The 20,986-nt window shown below is 46.2% G+C and overlaps 1 protein-coding gene across 2 annotated transcripts in view; it reads right to left on the bottom strand.

Annotated features, from left to right (window-relative positions):
* Positions 1 to 15,488, bottom strand: part of TRABD2B (TraB domain containing 2B) — a 290,814-nt gene extending 275,326 nt beyond the window's left edge. Inside the window, exons 1-2 of one of the 2 annotated variants that reach the window (XM_057401807.1) lie at positions 15,194 to 15,488; positions 14,213 to 14,773 (exon numbers count right to left, since the gene is read on the bottom strand). In XM_057401807.1, the coding sequence (XP_057257790.1) occupies positions 14,213 to 14,773; positions 15,194 to 15,301 (669 nt within the window). In that variant the 5' untranslated portion in view covers positions 15,302 to 15,488. The remainder of the gene's footprint in view (positions 1 to 14,212; positions 14,774 to 15,193) is intronic. The other variant, XM_057401805.1, reaches the window with a different exon arrangement.
* Positions 15,489 to 20,986: the final 5,498 nt, after the last annotated feature.

The raw sequence follows: 20,986 nt of genomic DNA, 5'->3' as shown, positions 1-20,986 counted from the left end.
AAGATGAAGCCTTGATATGCTTCACAACTTCACCCCTCTTACGATCAGGAAACATGCATCTAACGTGTTTGTTTTATGGCTTCATACCTAGACAATATAAACATATTCCAAAGGCTGCACTCACAGTAACCACCAATGGAAACAAGATTTGGTGAGTCTTTCCTTACCCATACTCCCCCTCCTTTAGCAAGGAAATCAAAAGCCAGACTAAGCTGCCCGCTTTCTGGGCCTCTATGTCCCCATAAAGGCATTGAGAAAATGGAAGGGGCTACATACAAGCACGCTGTCTTCAGCCATATTCAAGCTGTAGGCAATTGCAAAATACCTATTACAAGGCCTCAATTCTCCAGCAAAAGGGAGATGAATAGCCATATGGAGTTAGATCAGGCCCATTAGGGTCATTAGTGCTTCAGACCCATTATTCTGTCCAGCCAATAGCCAAAAGCAGATGCCTAGGGAAGAATATATTAAGTACACCTCCTATTAAAAGCCTTGTAGATGAGGCACGATTCTACCATCCCGTTGGGAACCCAGCAGCAGGTCAACTTGCTAGGACTATTCAAGCACCAAATGACATGCTGCTGTGTGCTAACTGCCCTTACCCCAACCCCAGCTGCAGCTGCCTTTGAAGAGAGGTGCAATGCCTTCTGCATGGATGTACACGCCGAATGAAGTCTTTTAAAGCACGTGAGAACGAAAGTTGTCATCAAAATGTACTGAGCAATTACGGGTTGAAGGTTGAACTATTATTACTTCATGCCCTCCCATTCCCCTCCCATCCAGGGTGGGAAGAAGGGGGGAGGATTATTCATTTGTATTCAAGCACTTCATTAATGTTTATACGAGAATCCAAACACGCAAGCAAAACAAGGACGAAATGCTGCGCCAGACGTGTGATGCGATAAATGTCACTGGAGCAAATATTTAGATCTGTTTACAGAGAGGCCTATTAAGTCCTTTTTGAAAAGCTGTGCAGTGTTGTGGCTTGGTCTGTGCCTAGCAGCTCCACTGTAAACACATGGAAGATGGCTAAGTCTCTCTCTCTCATTTTGTTATGACATCTGGAAACCTAAGGAGGTTGGGAGAAGCCAACTGGCTGCCCTACTGCGATGTCTAGCAACAGGGTCTGTCTGTTGAATGATGGCAGGACATGCAAAGTGGAAGTGCTGAGTTCTCCAGCCTGTGCCAAAATGAGTGGATTTTCAACACGATAATCCCTCAACAAAAGCTGTTGCAACACAAAAGACTTTGGGTCATTGCTAATGATGTAAGTCTATGCTCTCTGCCATTTTTAAAGATCATCTGGGATTGAGAAAATCAGTTTCATTAGGGACTAAAACAGAGTGTAAAGATGGGTGGAGCTCCTCTATTCAGCAAGGGATGAAGATGAGTCTCATAATCCCTTGCCTGAAGAACTGTAGGTTCTGGAGTCTGCAATCAGCCTAGACTTCTGTAGATGTTCCCTTCTCACCACCATCTCATTGGCTGCAGTCCCTCCACATACAAATATTTCTTTGACTAAGAGAATTAAATGAGTTGAAAGAGGTAAGAGAAATTTATAGATGGATAGGGACTGCAGTGGTAGGACAAGGGGTAATGGGTACAAACTTAAACTGGGGAGGTTTAGGTTAGTTATAAGGAAGAAGTTCTTTACTGTGAGGGTGGTGAGCCACTGGAATGGGCTGCCCAAGGAAGTTGTGAATGCTCCATCCCTGGCAGTGTTCATGGCCAGGTTGGACAGAGCCTCAGGTGACATGGTTTAGTGTGAGGTGTCCCTGCCCACGGCGGGGGGTTGGAACTTGATGATCTTAAGGTCCTTTCCAACCCTAACTATTCTATGATTCTATATTTGGGCTATTTCAGCTTCTGGAATCATGCCTTGGTTTCTAATGTGTTATGTAAGGCCTACAGACACAAAATTGTCCTATATGCATATATTAAAGATCAGGCTTCCTTATCCAGATGCCCAGCTTCCTTTCTGTCCAGAAGGACTGGTGCTCAGACCACAGAGATGTAAGAGGCACTGGGACAGATTGGTCAATTAAGTTCTGGCTGCCCCATCCCTGGCAGTGTTCAAGGCCAGTTTGGATGGGGCTCTGAGCAACCTGGTCTAGTGGAAGGTGTTCCTGCCCATGGCAGGGGGTTGGAACTGGATGATCTTAAGGTACTTTCTAACCCAAACCATTCAATGACTCTATGATTTTATGTACAGGACTCTGTATACTGATCCCCAGCAGTGCTGGCTGAACTAGGAAAGGGAAACCTGAATCAAAACACTTTCAATTTCAAACTCTCCACTGCCTTGGTGAGTTTAGCTCACTTCTTAATGGCTTCAAGAATTCAACATGAAACTACAAGTAATTCCACTCAGTCTGCTTTTTAAGCCTATTAAAATCACAAATAAATTAGAAGAATATTGACTTTTTTCTTCCTAATTCTTTTAATGGATTATTTGGCTCCATGAAACTCCTTTCTACTTAAACCAGTGGGAAGAATACTCTGACCACAGAGATACACTTCTGGGTTCAAGAACTGCATACTTGTTTAATTTAACAGGAACTCCGCTGAGCTTTAGCCAAGAGAATGGAAGAATGGGTGCCAAGTCTTTTGGGATTCTCCCACTGGTACCTTCAAAGCTGTACTCGGGTTTAAGCGATCTCAGCAAAACACACCCTTTCCTTCCCTGACTGATAGGGATGATGGATTGCTGAACATGACAGCTGCTGAGCTTGTTATTCTCTTAAAAAATGTAAGAAAGCTCTGATGCTTTGGCATGTTGGAAGAATGGGAAAACGCATGCGACCACCCAATCAAACATTGGCCATCCCTACTACATAACAGGGATATATATATATACATATTTACAACAGGGATCAATCTTTTCAGACTTCAGCTTCCAAAAGCAAAATTTTTACAGCTGACTTTTCATATTTAAATAGTCTCTCTGACTAATTCTTGCACATGACAGCTTAGTGGCTTGGCCTCAAACTGGTCCATTCTATGACGCAATGTTCAGCTGTGCTTCCTGCTCTTGGTGTGTTTTACTACCCTTAATATAGCAGACCCATTAGGAGTGCCAGCCCTTGAAACCTTGTCAGTAGCATGCCGATCATCCACAGGGGAGAGAGAGGAATCTGTTCCCCTATTTTTGTTTAGCTACCTCCTGCTCCTCTGCTTCAGAGCTAACCCTTGGGGTTATTTATGTTGCATGACCTTGAGATAAATGGCATTTGGCAGGCTGCCGGATGACTTTGTGTTTCAAATCAAACGTTCTCAGTTTCTCCCAACAGCACTTTTTGGGGGTGTTTCTTCCCATCCCATTGCCTAGCATGGAATTGTTGGGCAACTACGTCAGGGTTGGTGAACTTTAGCTTGACTTTCTTGTTAGATGCAAGTACCAAGTGGTGTGTGTGGTTTTCTTCTGTGGTTTGGTGTGTGTGTGTGTTTTTTCTTTGTCCCAGAGTGTCTGCACTGCTGGTATTAGAGCTACAATTGTTCTATATAAAGCAAAGATCCCTTGAATGATCTGCCAAAGCCTTTATCTCTGAACAATCTTTGTCTGTACTTGCTTTGCCGTTAACCAGTTTTGACTCTGTAATGGCTGGAGTTGCTTTGCCTTAACTGATATATATCAAAGAGAACTGCTAAAATTAACTGCTCATGAACTGTGTCCAGGATGTTAGATTAACTCATCTAGAATCCTTCAGTGAATAAACTGATTTACGATGTGTTATGACATTGTTACTTGATGTGTTGCACAACAACTCCATTTTAAAAAATGAAGAGTGCTCCATTAATAAGAGATAAATCTTTCCAGTATAATTCAAATGAATCTGCAACAGCTTTAGAGAGAGCATGATAAGGGATCTTGTGTGGGTTTTGGTAATTGTGTTTTGCATTCCTAGGGATATCTTCCTCTGGGATCTCTTCATCAGTAATGACAAAATTCATTCCAAATACACCAAAATATGACACCTTTTGGGAGATTACAGCTCTTTGTACTTCCCAAGACACAAAAGGGTACTACTACGAGTGATTTTCAACAATTAACACATTCAGGCTTAAGAATGTACACCAAGCACACCAACTACACTTTCTTCCAACTTCAGAGCCATAATTTGCTGAAGTCGCCACACTATGTTCCTTACAAGCTGATCCAGACATAGTTAACACACAGCAAGTGCTCAAAGCAGTCAGTTTCTTTCTCAGAAAAAAACCACACCTTTATACATTAAGATATAAATATTTTTTTAAAGCAAGCACTATTGCATTACTGGAACATGAACCAGTGTAAATGCAGACCTTAAATTACGAAGTTTCTAGAGCGTGTTTCAGATGACTACATGTTAAAGGTTCAGGTCTCTCTGGATACCCAGCTTCAACAAAAATGCCTTTGAAAGTGAGCTTGAATTATATAGTGTACAGTATGTCTCATTTCACAGCCAAGCCACTTGGGTTAATAAAGAAAACCCTCCCTGGCCTCACACAATTAGCTGGGTAGAAAGCTAGTCAGTGCAAGTCTGCATACAGTGGACAAGCCAATCCATAAAGTCCAATAGTGTTTCATGCCTATGAATGCCTGCTGCCTTGACCCACTGAACTTCATCTCACCACCAAGACACGTGGATTATTTCAAGATGGTATAACCTGGTTTCTGCAAATGGAAAAGAGACAGGCTGAAGGAACTGAGCTTCAGTTTGCTTGTAACTGTCTACCAACAGGGCATCCCAGCTGTCTGAAGGTCAGCCCATACTAGAATTGTTTCAGCAGTATCTTGCTACTAGAAACTTGACTTTGAGTCTATGTCTCAGTGAGTTATCTTCTTTCTTCAGCAAGGAAATCATGAGGTTTTTTTCCCATATTAATCAGGAAAAAGAGTCATCATGGAAAAGAAGGGCTTTCTGTATAATTAACTCTTATAAAACCAGTCATTTGGAGGCTGTTTAACATACTTGTGCCTCTCTTGCTCCTGTGATATCCCCAAATTAAAGAATTACCTTAGCTTGAAAGGAAACTACAAGTTAGCATCCTTAGCTCCTAGTATGTCAGGATGAGTTCTTCACACAGTGTAAGGCTTAGCTCTTTTGTATTTAATAGCATTATGATGATACGATGATTTTTCTAGTGCCTTAGAAACAATGGGACACTCTGGGACATGCACCATCACAGTTCGCTGCTGGAATAACATTAATCTTGATGCTCATTTCTGAAATTGCAAACCAATCACATGCCAGAAATACAAAGACCTTCACAAAGTTGGGCATGTTTCTCAAATCACTCTGCCCTTCTGCTGACTGCGAGCATTTTGTCTCACATTAAAATAAATATTCCCCATCACTATTAGGCTGTCACCTGTAATAGGAAAAGGCTGTGAGAAATCAAAGGAAAGCAAAATTTGTGCAGTGGCAGAAAGTGTACAGAGAATAATCAGTCTTCACTGTGATTGTTAACAAAAGTGAGGGAGCCTAATGGAGACCTTGGATTTAATACAGTCTCTAAAACACTGAGGGGATACTTTCAAGACATAGAATCACCTACTTTAAAGAAATATTTTCCCTGTGTTCCTCATAAATTGACTTTTATTAAAATGGAAAGAGGTTTCAAAATAACTTCTAGATTTTTATCCTTTTTCTCGTTCCTTGGCTCACGAAGGGAGCCTGATGAGTATTACTTTGCTCTGTGAAGGCAGCTTCTTCTCTGTTTTATGTACTGGGGATATCTCCCAACAGGTGCCTCAATACAAGAGTTAAAAGAAGCAAGTTTGCTGCAATTTGAGGAAAACATAAAGCATTAAGTGTTATCCCTTTAGTTGTGTTGTTACAGATACCATGTTGGCTATGAATGAATTGCTTGCTTTCCTCCATGCCCATCTCAAAGAACGCTGTGATTTTGCAGGGATACACAAGCATGAACCTCTGCGCTGGAATTCATTTGAGAGGTTTTGTAACTTTCACATTAACTGAGCCTAGGAAAAGAAGAAATCAAAACACTTTCTTTTTTACAGTCTTTTCTCTATTTGACAATAGGAGTTTCTGGGAATGGTTCAGTGTTATCCCTGGCTTCAAGGAACACTCTGGAATGAGTACAACACACAGGTTTTGATTCATAATGATGGTCTTTCACATCTAACATCACTACCCACTGGCATGGGCTGCAATCCCATGCCATGGGATTTTGAGGAAGTCAGTAATAAAGCTCCCTTTTGACATCTGCAAGACTTCAACACTCAGTATTGTTGCAGTGCCTGGATGAGGTGATCAGCAGTGGTCTACTGATAATAAATCTAATTACAGTATCTCAGGGATGATGATTTCTTCAGGCATAACTGACCTATGGGAGTCTATGTACGATGAGAAATGGGGTGTCTAAGCCTCTGTTAAATGACCCTCAGAATGGAAAACCTAGGGCCTTTGATCTCATTCAAACTAAAAATACTTTTGCTAATGAGCCTCCTCAAGTCATACAACATCCATCCCAAAATGCTGAACACATGGTTTTCATTTACAGTTTTTAGCAACTTTCATTTATATTGTGCTAGAAGACCTGAAATGACTTGCAGCAGAAGCTCTAAAAATTGGAAACCCAAATGGTATGGGCTGCTATCGGAATAACTAGTGATAAAAGCAGCAGTCACCTGTGCTAATTCCTGCTTAAGCTTCTGACACAGGTATTAACCATGCCACTTTGAATTCTCCGTGCATTTAAATGACTAGATACAATAAACAGTAACACAAGGCAGCTATGCTGTTCTCTAGAACACCAGAAAAAGCAAACCTATGGAGATGAATAAGGCACCATCATTACAGCTCTGGGCCCCTCACTACAAGAGAGAGATTGAGGTGCTGGAGTGGGGCCACAGAAAGGCAATGGAGCTGGTGCAGGGTCTGGAGCACAAGTGTGATGAGGAATGGCTGCGGAACCTGGGGGATTCAGCGTGGAGAAGGCTCAGGGGGGACCTCATCGCTCCCTACAACTGCCTGACAGGAGGATGGAGCCAGGAGGGGGCTGGGCTCTGCTCCCAAGGAACAAGGGACCGGACAAAAGGAAACAGCCTCAAGCTGCACCAGGGGAGGTTTAGATGGAGATGAGGAACAATTCCTTCCCCAAAGGGTGCTCACGCATTGGAACAGGCTGCCCAGGGCAGTGCTGGAGGCTCTGTCCCTGCAAGTATTCACATACCATGTAGAGGAGGCCCTCAGTGCCATGGATTAGTGGTGGTCTTGGCAGTGCTGGGGAATGGTTGGACTGGATGAGCTTAAAGGTCTTTTCCAACCTGGTTGTTCTATGATTCTGTGATTACTAGCTGTTGTGACAGATACAACCAGCCATGCTGTTTAGTTTCATGTCTGTTCCCACTCTGCAGAGAGTATAGCCCTGCTCCAATTCCAGTCCAAGGACCAAGATATTAAGTACACATACTGATATCTGCAGTTTTAAGCTCTGCAGGCACCAGTTGAATTTCTGCTGTCTCAAGCGAGCTGGAAACTAATGCTTTATGGGTTACAGAAAGAGTATTAGGTTCACAAATTGTTGCAATGCTCAGAAAAATGTCTTTTACTGCAACCTATAAACAATTTGAGAGGTTCAGAAAGATACTTAAGTTTTGTGATCCGCCCATGGTGCTTTCTGCAGATTTTAAGCCTAGTAGCATCTAGGATCTGAATTGCTTGTGAGCTTGAAAGAAGGATTTGGGAAAGTGTGTGGATATCAGGCAGATGTGTTTCTCTGAAAAACAGGGCTCTTCACATGCTGACTCTTTGAAGTTAAAACAATGAAGTTCCCCAAACGCTGGTTGTTGCTGAAAAATCTCCATTTCTGTGCTATCCTAAACACTGTGCTCTGGGGAAGTCATTTTCCAGTCCCTCACCCAAGCATGCAGGGAACCCCTCTAACAGCACCAGAAGATCAAGGAAATCACACCAATTTCACATGGCTCAAGCAGTAATTCTGTGATTTCTTCTGCCTTTTACCTGTCTCATCAACTCCTAATGACAGTGAAGAGACTAATAAGGGTTTGCAGTGTCAAGAATAGCACAGGAGAAACCTGTTATTTTACAGTACGTCCCTCTGAAGTTCCCAAATATGCTTTTCCAGGAGCCCTGCCACAGATCTCTATCTCCACAGGAGTGCAAGGGCAGTGAGTGCCCTGGCTTAAGAGCATTTCTGGCCTTTCCAATACAGGAACCTCTGACTAACCTGAATGATGTGGGCTGGCTTTATAATGTGGATTGCTACTCACTAGGGAACTGAGGGGAGGCTGTTAAAGACTTCCTAAGGACTGTAGGTTGCACTATACTTGAAGTTGAGGTTTTTAAGGTCAATGGTTCATTCTGTTTATAAGCAAAGCACTCTGGGCCCGGGGCAGGATCCTGACTGCTGTTGCAACAGCATCAGAAACTGACAGTGGACAACAAACAGAGAGAAATTCATCACTGGAAAGATCATGTACTGGAGAGGGGAGCATTTTACACTTACTGGGTGAGCAGCTCAGAGGTGGCAAAATGCTCCAGGGGATATCCCACAGTGATCTGAAAGCAGCATTACTGCCTAAGAATTGATAGATTTGGGTCATCTGTCCCTCTTCTTATCCGCTTCCCCAAAGCATTGCTCAAGAGCTGCATCTGTACAGAGAGCAAAGCACATTCCTGGATGCTCCCCACGCCTCTTATGCTGCAGTGGTACCAGGGCTCCCTACTGCTGGGACCAGGCATTGTGGAGCCAAAGAGATTGACACTCTGACCTCATCCCTCACCACACACACAGAAATAATGGCACAATCCTGCTATTGTACACACTGATAACCTTCAGCTGCCTCAAATACAGTAGGAGCTCACACTGTTTTCCTGGTTTCTTCTCCTTTCAAAGTCCACCTTATAAAGATGCAATTCCTCCCTAAATTTTGCAAACAGATCAACCAACAGAATCCTCTTCAGGTCCATTCATGGGAGGCAGGTTACACCTGCCTTGGGCTTGGATCTAACCAAGGGAGGTGTGAAGGATCAGAGAGAAAAAAACATCTAGCCTGTTCTACAAATGCTTCCTGCAGTTATATACACAATAAATACAATAGATGAATTGCCAGCTGCCCCTTGAGCAATGAGTAACTGACTGGCCCTCTTCTTAACAGGCATCAAACGTGGGCCTTTCAAGGGGGCTGTGGTGAAGAAGCACACAGTAACTGGCTGTGAAGAGCAACACGTACAGTTAGCTACAGCTATAAGGCGTCAGCTGCTGATCCTTTCAGGTGTTATTGTGACTACTGTAGTTTTAATACCTGCATAGTTTCACCCTCAGCAGTTCCCCTGGTAAAGACATAAAGCAGCTCCACGAGTATTCAAAGGGAGTTACATGGAAAGATTTCTATTTCTGCTGTATGAATTTCTACCTCAGGTTTTATTTTACTAGGGGAATTTTTTCACCCTGAGGTGTGGGGGGGGGTGAAGGGGGTGATAGTTGAATTAAAGCCAGCAAGCTGAAAACTATGTGTGCTGTAACTGTGGATAATCAAACCTCTTAACGTTACTTTCAACAATATTCAGCAATCAAAACAGATGACAGCAAGCTATTTTTGATGATTCTTGGCATTTTCCTGAAGCCTGAATTTGTTCTGAAAGCAAAAGGTGCTACTTCTATTAGGCAAAAAAAAAACTTTTCTTTAAAAAGATAAAAAAGTAATACATGAAAAAAAAACACAATATTCCCTTGAATAAACTACAGAGACTGTCAAAAGCCAACTAGCTCTGAAAGTGAGCCCTTTAGTCTGGTTCAGAAAACTTTGAGCCTGGATCTTTCATTAGTACAATCAGTTAAATTTCCCTTGACGTCAGTTACATTGGCCCCTGCTCAGCTCTGAGAACCCCATCTTTGTGATCACACATATATTTAGTTTTTCAAGGGGACAGAGGAGATGGAATAGCAAGTCTAGGCCGTGGCCCTGTCTATGTATTACTGTATCATGCTGCTTTGCCACTGAAGGTCCAGCTTCAAGACTGCAGATCTGTCAGCGACCAAACATGATGGACCACCCATCGGCCTTTTATTAACCAGCACTTGTTCCCCCTCTAATCCTATCACTAGAGTAATCAAAGCTGCCATGTCCCAGGGTTTGATGGAACAGCAGGACCTGGGAAATGAAGACTGATTTTGTTAACAAAGTCATTCCTGTCCCTTGAATGCTGTCTCATTGGTAGAAAGCACAGAGACGGGGTTTATTTGTGCAGAGAATGAGGCGGCAGAGAAATGAAAGGGGAAGAATGGTGAAGTGTGAAGTTTAATCTGGCACGGTCTAAGGTTTCTTTCTTTGAGGCTGTTCTCTGATCCAATCAACACCGGTTTGATATTTAACATCTCCCCCTGCAGTTGGAAATGATACAGGACGGAGAAGACCGGAGTCAGGGCTTCGCAAGCCCTGGCCAGCGAAGGGAGAGGAAAGAGGGTGTCAAAGGCTCCCCTCCAGCCTGACGGCTTCCCCACCAAGGGGACCAGATGAAATCGGCCCTGACACAAAATTCCACTCACAAACCTTGGGATTCAGGGCATCTGGCATGAGCTGGATGCAGATTCCCCCTGAAGAGAACCAGCTTGGATGGGCTAGGAGAGGGATTTTATTTCTAACTTGGAGAAAGGGGTATCAACACTGTGTCAGTGTGAGGATCCTGCTGAGAAAGAGGAACAAACACAAGCGAGAGCCACCATCCACCTCCCTAGGGCAGAGGGGTTTGGGTAGAGGAGTAAGGCCTTCCCCTTGCTGATCATACATGGTGACAAAGCGATACCTGGGGCTGAGCGGGGGTCCCACCACAGCCCTGGGCCATCAGGGCAGACACAGACAGACCTGAGCATCAGTAGGAGTCACCATCAACATCCTTCACACTCTAATGACTGTATATGTCTGTGTGGGGAGAGCCTTCCACCACAGACCCAAGGGTCCCAAAGAGAAGGGAAAATTTAACCCTACCCCAAGCAGGCCCTCAGAGGACACATGGACAAGTCCTCACTGCTTGTCATGGTGCTGGCTGTAATGCCTCTGCCAATACCCCACTGAGCGAAGCCTTGAATGCCACCTGCCCCTCACCAGCATTTCTCAGTTCTGGACCGCTTCATCTTGCACTTTCCTGGCCACTCCGTTCACAAACATCTGCACTGTCAGGCAGTGGAGCTGTCTGCTTCCTCCTCTCTGCATGCCTCTCAGCTCTTTCTGTCCCACCTCAGTGAAACCCTGAAACTCTGTACACCACGAAGTGGTGAAATTTCAACCGGACCCAAACCTGATCTGAATTCCCCTGTCCCCAGGCTCCCAACCCAGCCTTTTGCCGTGATTCAGACACCTTGCCACCAGCTATACAACACTCAGGGCCTGGACTGTGTGTGACCAGCAGCTGCTGGAGTCCCAAGGGGAATAAGGATGCTCCCTCCACAAACCATGCAGGAAAGCAGCTGGTTAGCGAGAAAACAGGGCAATCAGAGTGGTGCCAGTTTGGGAGAGCAGCTTGAAACACTGAGCTGGGATTACAGGGGGAGCAGAGCATCAAACTACAAAGTTAGTGGGTTTACAATAGAAAACAATGCGCCCTGCTCTACCTGCAAGAGCTGGCTCTCCAGGAAGCAGCTAATTATATGAGCCACCTTAATCTTTTTATCCAGCTAAGACAATCAACATTTCAAAGCTACGCACAGAACAGTTTCAAAGATTGTTCCTGGTCAAAAATGCAAGTGTATCCGCTTTCTTTCAGAGCAGATCAAAACCAAGTACCACACCGGGACCACTCCTAGATTTCCTCCTCCTCATGGTATCAGATTAACAGATTTGGTGTAGTCAGATTAAATATTTGCAGTAGCACAAAGCTGCCTTTGAGGGGAAGGAGTGAAAAAAAAGGAAGAAAAAAAGCTTTTTTAATTCTTTTTGCTTAGGGCAAAAACACTGGACTTTGGGGACGTGGGAAACAAAAGCATTGACATGATTCAGCAAGGCACAGTTTTAAAACCTGAATTCTGAATGCAGAAATTATGTGCGCTATTCCTGTAACAGTAATGCTGAAAACAGGTAAAAACTGCTGATGCCCTTAGCAGATTTGGGACTGTAATTTATCACAGATGTTCCCATCAAACTGTGCAAACACCCTGCAAGACAAAAGCTGCTCCGTTTCTGATTTCCATTTTAGCATGTTTTAATTATGTGTTGCTTAAGGAAGGCTCCAAGACCTGAAATTGGGAGGCGAAACCTAGCAATAGTAATCCACTCCACTAAATTAGCACAGTAATACACCAAGCAGTGGGACTGCCAGACGGTGTGATAACATTACAAATTACTATTGTTAAACAAGGAGCCAGGTGTCAGGATGCATGAAATCTAGAGGAAGCAAGAAAATATCTGGTTTGTTTTGTTTAATTTTGTCTCATGTTGTTCTGGTGGCCTTATTCCCAGAAAAAAACTTCAATCTAGGAAAAATCTTCCTGAACACCCATCCATTTTAGCAGCAATGTCAATTCTCTGAAATAATTAAAATGCAACGTATGTTCTTTAATCAGCAAAAATGATCTGCATAAATGATTGTCCTTTACTTGCCAATAGCAGTAATACTTTTGCTGTTCTTTTTTAGGTTATTACTGTAGCAAAACTAAAGGGAAAGCTTTGTTTAAAAGTTGGAAAATGAGAGAAAACCAGATTAGGGCAAGAGCAGCAGTGAGTTTTGTTTCCTGTCCCTTTGCCTTTCTCTGTCACTCACACTCTTCCCCTCTCGTAAGAAAATGTAATATGATTCACATTTAAAAGGCTTCCAAGTGGTACATTTTTAACCAAGTGCTTTCATGTGCCTGATTCTGACTGCCATTTTTGACCTAATACAACCAAATGCTATTGGATGTCTGGTATGGGTAATCATTTTTACCTTACCTTAAAGAAGGGGCTCAACAGAGAGGACAGGCACTTAAACCTTTCAAACAGAACAGGGGAAAACGAATTCCTTGTTTTGCTTGTGTGTTAATTAATGCAAAGGTCCTGAGGGGCTTTCTTTTAATTATTTGTGTTGATAAACAAGAAAATCCCTCCAAAAGCATATGCAACCAATCTTCTCCTCTGAAGGCTGTATGCAGAGTTAGTCGAAATATCGGATGAACCAAACGTTAGTGAAAGCCAGACTTTTTTCCCCTTAAAAGAGTTCCCACTAGACTTCAGGGGAGAAGGGGGTGCAGGCACTCCAAGGATGTTTTAATCACACCAAAGATCTGCACTTTAATCCCTATTCCCACATCACCAAGAATTTTTGTGCTCAAACTGGAACAGTAAGATACAGCTGGAAATAGGCTGATCCAAAACTAATGACGAAAAGCAGGTTAAAAACGAAATATCATAGCAGTAACTGACACCATCTTAAATTTCCCTGGATTATTTGTTTTCTTCCACACACATTCATTTCCTGAATTTCTAGTAAATCTGATTTCATATAAACAGTTTCACAAAGCAAAGTCAATAGCTGTGACTGTGTTCCTGATTAATCCACTGAAATGAAATAGATCGCATGGCTTAGTATTTGGTTGTTTAAAGCTAAATCCGCTGAAAGAATTCTGGAGTCCAGTTACACCAATAACTTTAGTTTCTTAATCTACATCCTGTCCTTTCTGCTGAACTTTACCTGTTCTAAAATGAAAAAGAAAACCCATGCAGACTGCACACTTAATTTAGCTCAGGACATGAGGGCAACATGAGTCAGTTTGTTTTGACCTGAGGTGACTACTAAAGAGACAACCGACAGTTTGCACATACTTAAATCTATTTGAACAATGTTGAAATTTCTTCTTTCATTGTTCATGCTTCATCCTCTTCCTGGCAAGTACCACAGAGCTGCTTCACTTGAAAACAAACAAACAAACAAGAAAAAGCACTTTTTGCCCAGCTCCAGGTCAGGACGGGCAACATGGGAGTTTCCCTCACAAGTGGCAAGCCAATAGACACACATTCATACCCTGGCCATTTGCTTCCCAAATAAATAATACAAATGATGAACACTCAGCACTGACACATCACAGGGTTTTTCACAGGCAGCATGGATCGGCGCAACAGGGAATGGGCAGCCCGATGCAAAGACTGCTGAGGCCCACGAGCAATGCACCCCACTGCAAAAGTGTTGGGGTTCACTCCCATAAACCAACCGAAACACAAGGGGAATGACCCCCAACTCCTGTAATAAGCCATGAGGCCCAGGAGCCTCCTTACCTGGGAGAAGTTGAGCCCATTCAGCGGGTGACACTGCTCTTCCACCCTCTCCACCGCTCCCGTTGTCTTCTTCATCCTCTCGGCCTCCTGGGCAAGGTAGAGATCGAGCACCGGTACCCCTCGGGAGCGGATGTCCGTCTCCGTCAAGGAGTTCACCATGAGCATCACCCAGACAGGCCTCTTGCGCTCCCAGTTGCCGGCGATGGCGTTGAAGAGGTAGTCAGCATAGAGCCCTTTGCCCCGCTGGTCCGGGGTCATCCAGTGGGGCAGCATCAGCTTGATGTAGTCCAGGTGGCGTTTGAGGCGGCGGTACAGCTCCCGGGGCAGCACGTCCTGCAGGTTCTCCCCATGGGGCAGCATCTGGCAGCTGGCCAGCCCCGAGATGGTGTAGGGGTCGGTGAGGTCCAGCTCAAAGTAGACGCTGGAGCTGGCGTGGAAAGCGGCCTTGGAGTTGTCAGGGATGAAGTCCCACACGCGCGTGTAGGGCACGTGAATGGTGCCGAAGAGATAGGCGGGGGGGTCACGGCGGATGGTCCAGAGGAAGGAGTTGAGCTCTCCTTGCTGCGGGGAGGACAGAGGGGCTGCTCAGCGGCCCACGGTGGTCACGCTGCCCCCGGGCCGCGGGGGTCCCTCTCCCCCCACCCCATCTCCCTGCACGAGCCCCGTCTTGGCACGGAGCGAGCAAAGCCCGGAGGGGCCGCGTCCCGCCGTGACCCCGCTCTCCCCACGGGCGCCCACCCGCGTCCCCCCGGCGCGGTCCCGCTCCCAGCGCAGGTCTCCCCCCCACACACACTCCCAGCCGGGGGACACGCGGGGCAGCGCCACACCTGCGGGGCCACGCACGGAGCTGGGGTTGGGGGCCCGTCCCGCGCCTCGTCCCGTTTGCCCCCCCCACCCTTCCCCGCGCACCGCGGCGGAGTCCCGCGCAGTGCCGCGGCCAGCCGCGCATCCCCGAGCGGGCGCGGCCCCGGCCCGGCTCACCGAGCGGGGCAGGTCGCACTGCCCCGTGTCCATCTGCTCCCGCCGGGCCGCGGCGTCGGGCAGGAACCCCCCGAAGACGAAGCAGATCAGCGTCAGGTTGAGTTGCATCCCGCTTCCTCTCGCTCTCCTCTCTCTCCTTCCCAGATGAGCCTTTTTGGATTTCTAGGATCTTTTTTTTTTTTTTTTTTCCCTCCCCCTCCTCCTGCTCTTCCCCTTTTTTTTTTCTTCTTTTTTTTTTCTTTTTTTTGGCTTTTTTTTTTTTTATTCAAACAAACTTTGCCAGTCCCATCTGCATCTGACAAGTGCAGGGGGAAGGACTGGCCACCCCCTCCCTCCCTCCCATAGTCTCCCCCCTCCCGCCCTTTCCCACCCCCACCCCCTCTGGCTCCGCGCTTGTCAGAGGCGCTGGATGCTGCGGGGAGGACGGTTCTCATCGCCAGCCTCCGCCATGCTTTGGTTGTGCAGACCGGAGAAGCTCCCTTTACGCTGTACGGGAGGAGGCTGGAGGGGGAAGTAATACCCACGAAATAAAAAGTTAAAAAGGACGGGGTTTTGTCTCGTTTGTGCTTTATCTGGCGCCGCAGCACCCCCGCTCCGCCGCTCCGGGACCCGGCGCACACTGCACCGCGAGGGCCGGGCTCCGCGCCGGAGCAAAGTTTCGCGCAGCCGCCCCGGCCCGCCCGTGCCTCCCGCAGGGGGGCCGCCGCCAGGGGGCGATCGCGCCCCAGCGCAACGGCCGCGGTGGAGGGGAGGTGGCGGCGTTCCCGCCTCGCCCGGCGCCCCTCAGCCCCCGCGGCACCTGCGCGGCGCTTCCCTCGGTTTAAACGCTAAAAGCAGAGCGTTCCCGCGCTCACAGAACGTTGGCAGAGTCACTCAGGCGCGGCTTGTCACGGGGAGCAACCGGCTTTGGAAGGGATGCCCTGAGGCGCCCCCTTCTTCAGCCCTCCGCCGGCCGCTCTGACCCCCGCTCGGCTGCCAGGCGTGAGGCGACATGTCCTCACAGGCACCGCCTTCCCATGGCCCCTCCGACACCAGAGGCAGCGAGGCCTCGCCGAGCGCCGGAGTGGAGGGCAGGTCAAGGACGTGGGTTCTGTGCCCTGTGCCTCAAACACCCTCAGCGGCACGGCCCCAACAGCGAGGTCCCCTGCCTCCTCAGCCTCACAGGAGGACGGAAGGAAGCCTCTCCCCGTGTGTTTTCAAACCTGTCGCGCTCATGTTGTTGGCTATCCAGCTTCCACTTGAACCAGAAAGCCTTAGGAGGAAGCACCCTCCTCCAACAAGATATGAGCTGGCTCTTGCTGATGGGACACGTTCAGGATCCCTGGAGCTTTCTTTGGAGGTTGCTGCAGCAGGCGCTCTCTTCCAGCAGCTGCAACTCAAGCGTCCTCCCAAGTGTCCATCTCTGTTTAAGCTGTAAGGTTTCAGAGCAGAGGACAGGCTGACGATGCCCCTCACAGCCATTCTGCGGGAACTCCTCCTGCCTGTGGATCTGTTCGGGGCACGAGCAGGGGTTGGGATGCTGCACATAGTCCTTTCTCACTGCAGGACAGCTCTGTGGTGTTGGTGGCCCGGTGTATCTCCACCACCCAACCTGCTGTATGCAGTGCACATGGCCAGGCAGATCTGGATCCTGATCTTCCCACCACCTGCATGCTTGTGAACCCTTTCCGAAATTGGGAAGCTCCTCACTGTATTGAGAAGGATCAGAATTACCAATGCTTGCGTGATGAAATACACTCATTACTATAATGAGCCGGGGTCCTTGCTCTCTCAAGGTGTTTTGCCAAGCATGGTGGCAGACTCAGGCCTAGCTGGCTATAAATGTGGCTTCCCCACAGCCCTGTGAGACTGAGAGGAGCACGACTTGCTGTGGTTATGGACGAGCAAATGTAGCTATGCAGGCTACTGAAGGGACTTCAGAACCGCTGTGTGCAGCCTATGGACTCTGTTCGTGGCAGGAGAGTGTTCTCCTAACCACAGTGTCAGGACCGCTGCCTCCTTTCTAAGTGAAGACCTTCATCCTCTTCTCTCTTCTCCCAGATCTTCCAGCCAGGTAAAACTAATGCAAAGGAGCAGGGGATTGTTTTTCCTCATGGTGTTTCTAGCTTTTGCAAAGAAATACCCAATTTTCTGGGTCTACTCCTGAGGACTAAGGTTCAGATAAGGAAAAGTCACAGAGGGACAGAAAGAAGCAGAAAGTTTATTAGCCCATAGGGTGTCCCATCACTGCAGCACAGGATGGTCCAGTGAGACACCGAGTCATGGCTGTGCCAGGTCAGGCCGTGCTGTTTCCCAGAGTCACCCATGGCCCAGTGCTGTTGGGATGTGGGGTGGCAGCAGGCAGGTGCGTGCCCTCCCCACCCCATCTGCCTTTGGGGTACATGGCACTGATGCCTCTCAACTTGCCTCCCCAGCATTGCCAGTGTGATGACATAGCCCTGCAAGGACGGGAGGGCAGGGCCTGGCTGCATGTGCCTACGCCATCTCTCGCTCGAGGAGCCCCACCTTTCTCCCCAGCGTGCCTCCACAGGCGTGCAGGGTGCTGGATGGTCCCCGTAAGTGGCTGTGCTCCCACCTGAGATGAAGTCCAGAGCAGGAAGGCCTGTGCAGTCCGTGTCCCAGCAGATGTGATGCCACAAGGGTTGATTCCAGTCACGCCAAATAATCCTGTTGTTTTTCCTTAAGCTGCCATAAGCCATTTAAAAGCTACATGCCTGAAACTGTTGTGACACTGTAGCATGGAAGTCTGCTGCATTTGCTCACAGCTGGACTAAACTGCATCCTTGTGTTCAGCAAGTGCCACTTCAAAAGTGACATGGCTGTGCTTGCCTGGCTTAGTGGCTTTGACTCGGTCCACCCTTTCTCTAGCTCATTCCCAAATCACTTCCAAAGTAGTAAAAGAACAGAGGGGCCTTGTTAGAAGGCTGGTAGGTACATCTCCAGTGATGTGACCCAACATCTCATCTCATGTGCTGGAGAAGACACCTGGGAGGTCTATAAGGAGATGTGAGGCCCTATTCGCTCATTGGTGCCGTGTTTTGAGGTAGAGTGATTACCCTCATCGATGACATACCTATCAAAGCACCCAGGGCAAGAATAAACAAACACCTTTGGCACTGTGCTCGTCTTCCATTAGCCAAAAGGCAGGTGTGTGTGTGTGGGTATAGCAAGTTTTCCAGCCATTTCCCTGAACTCAGCCCTGATGTTGCAAGAACTGCCTAGCTGTGAAAACACAGCCTCGCCTTGATTTATGCCGCTTGTGGGTAAGATGACTAAGAAGAAGAAGGGGGAAAGAAAAAAGAGCAGAACAGGAACAGAAATCCCAGTGGGAGCTTGATGCGGGTGTGTACCGATCTGGTGGGACAGTCAGGTTGGGGAAACTGCAGCCAGAGCTTCAGGCAGTAGGAAGAGGAGACCACAAACCGCATGATCTGTATCACAATGTTCCACCTAAGATACAAAAGCATGCCACAAGCTTTTATGAAGACATCTCTTTGGTAACAGCAAGGGAAATTAATTCTTTTGTGTAATTGTAACTTTTTTTTTTTCTCCTTCAGATGAGTTCCATATGTCCCAGTGATTTTTTTTCCTTTAAACAGAGCGGTTTAGACCAAATCTTAAGTAACATTTAGCCTGCTTCTAAAGTAAATATTTACGAAAACATTAAATAATGGTTCTGATCTTTGGAAAATGTATATTGCTCCCTACCTGCTACTGTTTTGTGCTGATCTGGAGTAACAGAGAAGCTTTGTAATAACCCCCAAGGCTGTAAAAGCAGTGTAATAATGTGATTAGCTGTAATCAGATGGGAATACTTACTATTAAAAACCGTGAAGAGATAAGAGGGATAAACTGCAAAGGGAATGTTACTTTGTTTTAATAAATTTCAATAAATCTAATGGGGGAATAGGCTTCTAATCTTAACAAAAGCTGTATTGTTTTTTTGGAAGCACAACAGTGTTAGCTGGTATTTATGTCATGTATCATCTTCAAAGTGCTTTACTAAATAAATACAAGTCATTTCACCAACCACTTAAAGGCAACCGCTTCAGGGGTGCGGTGAGGCAACAACTTAAGTAAGTTGTCCTAAGACAGGCAGTGAAGACAGCCAGACTCAATAAGGAGTCCATGTGGGTACAAAAAATATTTGTGGAAGCTTTAACAATATCTTTAATCAGGCAAAACAAAACCCCGTGGAATAGAGGGCAGATTCTTTGTTAACGAGAAGCTGGCATTGGAACTTGTAATTACAGGGCATTTCCACAGGTAAAGGAGATTATTAGATCTAAGAGGAAACTGCTTGTGAGGGAGCAGTATTTGCATGCAGGGAAGCATAACTTTTTCAGCAGCACATGCTCCTAACAGGGCTAACTACATTTTTGTCTCTTCTTCTTCTCTCACCTTCCTCGCAGGAAAAATGCTGTATTGTTGGCCTGTGCTATATCAGTATTTCCCTGTCTCTGCAATGGTGTGCTTTCTTTTGAAGAATTTCAAAGCACCCAGTGGATTTCAGTCTCTGCATTTCTTAAGCCTTTCCTGTAATGAGGAACTCTGGCTGACCCACCAACTCACCCAAAAGCAGTCCTATGTCAAACCTCAGCTTTTCCCTTTTCCATGAATGAAACTGAAGGTGTCTACTGCTCTTGCTAGAGATGCCAGATGAGATTCAATCTGCTTGTGTGCTACAGATCATAGAATAATTTAGTTTGGAAGGGACTTCATGAAGTCTCCACCACCTTCACTCTGAGCAGGGTTCATTTCAATGTTACACCGTGTTGCTCAGGTCTGATTAAGGATCCTAATTAGATTTCTCTGCTCGCTTATGCACAGGTGGCATTATCTGGGGCTGTCCTGGGCTTGAAAAGCAATAAACCTAAAGCAGTTGCACTGCTAGCTATCATGCCATGACTTGTTATTTGCCATGACACTTGTGCTGTGCCTAACAAATACAAGTTTTTCCTGCAGAAGATTGGTTTTGATGTTAGCAGTTGTATTCACATAAAACATCACTGTTAATCGTGCAGTTCATGATTTGAAACATGCAGTTGTCAGAAGAGCAAGCCTCTACTACTTAAGGCTGTCACACTGGAACTGCTGAGTTATCACAACAGTTCTAACATTTCACATCTTTCTTTCCTGTGTGTTGAAACCGATACAATGTAGTCACTGTAGTCAGTCTTCTTTTTCCTTGCCTTCTTGTCCTCCTGTGTCCAATTCAGTGTCTTTTGTCTCAGCATTCCAGCAACGACCGATCTAGTTCTTGAAGAAAATCCCCTCTCAATCCCAACATCCTCCTTTCTAAGGACTAGGTATGAATTTTGCAGACCAACCGGCATTAATAGCTTGTATTACATTTTGCAAAGTCTCACCTTGTGCTGTGGCCTCTGCAATGACAGACCACATCCTGCCTGAGACTGAGCGTGTAAATACGCTGAAGAAAACCTTTCCCAGTGTCAGGCTCTGTAATGCATTCTCCCTCTGTATAAAGTTTAGTCTACGCTTGTGTATGTATATAATACTGCATATGCACGCACCTAGGAAGGTGTGTGTATCTGTGTGTGTGTTTATATATATTAGTGTGTTTATATATATATATACACACGAAATGATGGGATAGGTGAGTGCTATTAATGCTCAATTATATGCTTTTCAGTTCTTTTTCTTATCCTCTCAAAGATATTCTGGGTTTGAGCCCATGGAGCCTGTCCTCTACTGTCCCACTACACGTGTGATGGATTCTGTCTTTTCAAGATCTTCTGTCTCAAACAAAACATTACTATTCTATTCCTAAAA

The sequence above is a fragment of the Pezoporus wallicus genome, unplaced genomic scaffold (genome assembly GCF_028554395.1).
Source record: "Pezoporus wallicus isolate ANWC-B61680 ecotype Strahan unplaced genomic scaffold, APGP_CSIRO_Pwel_v1 contig_1035, whole genome shotgun sequence".
In the NCBI taxonomy this organism is placed as follows: domain Eukaryota; kingdom Metazoa; phylum Chordata; class Aves; order Psittaciformes; family Psittacidae; genus Pezoporus; species Pezoporus wallicus.
Note: the sequence above shows the minus strand (reverse complement) of the source record. Positions and strands in the feature narration are given on the sequence as shown.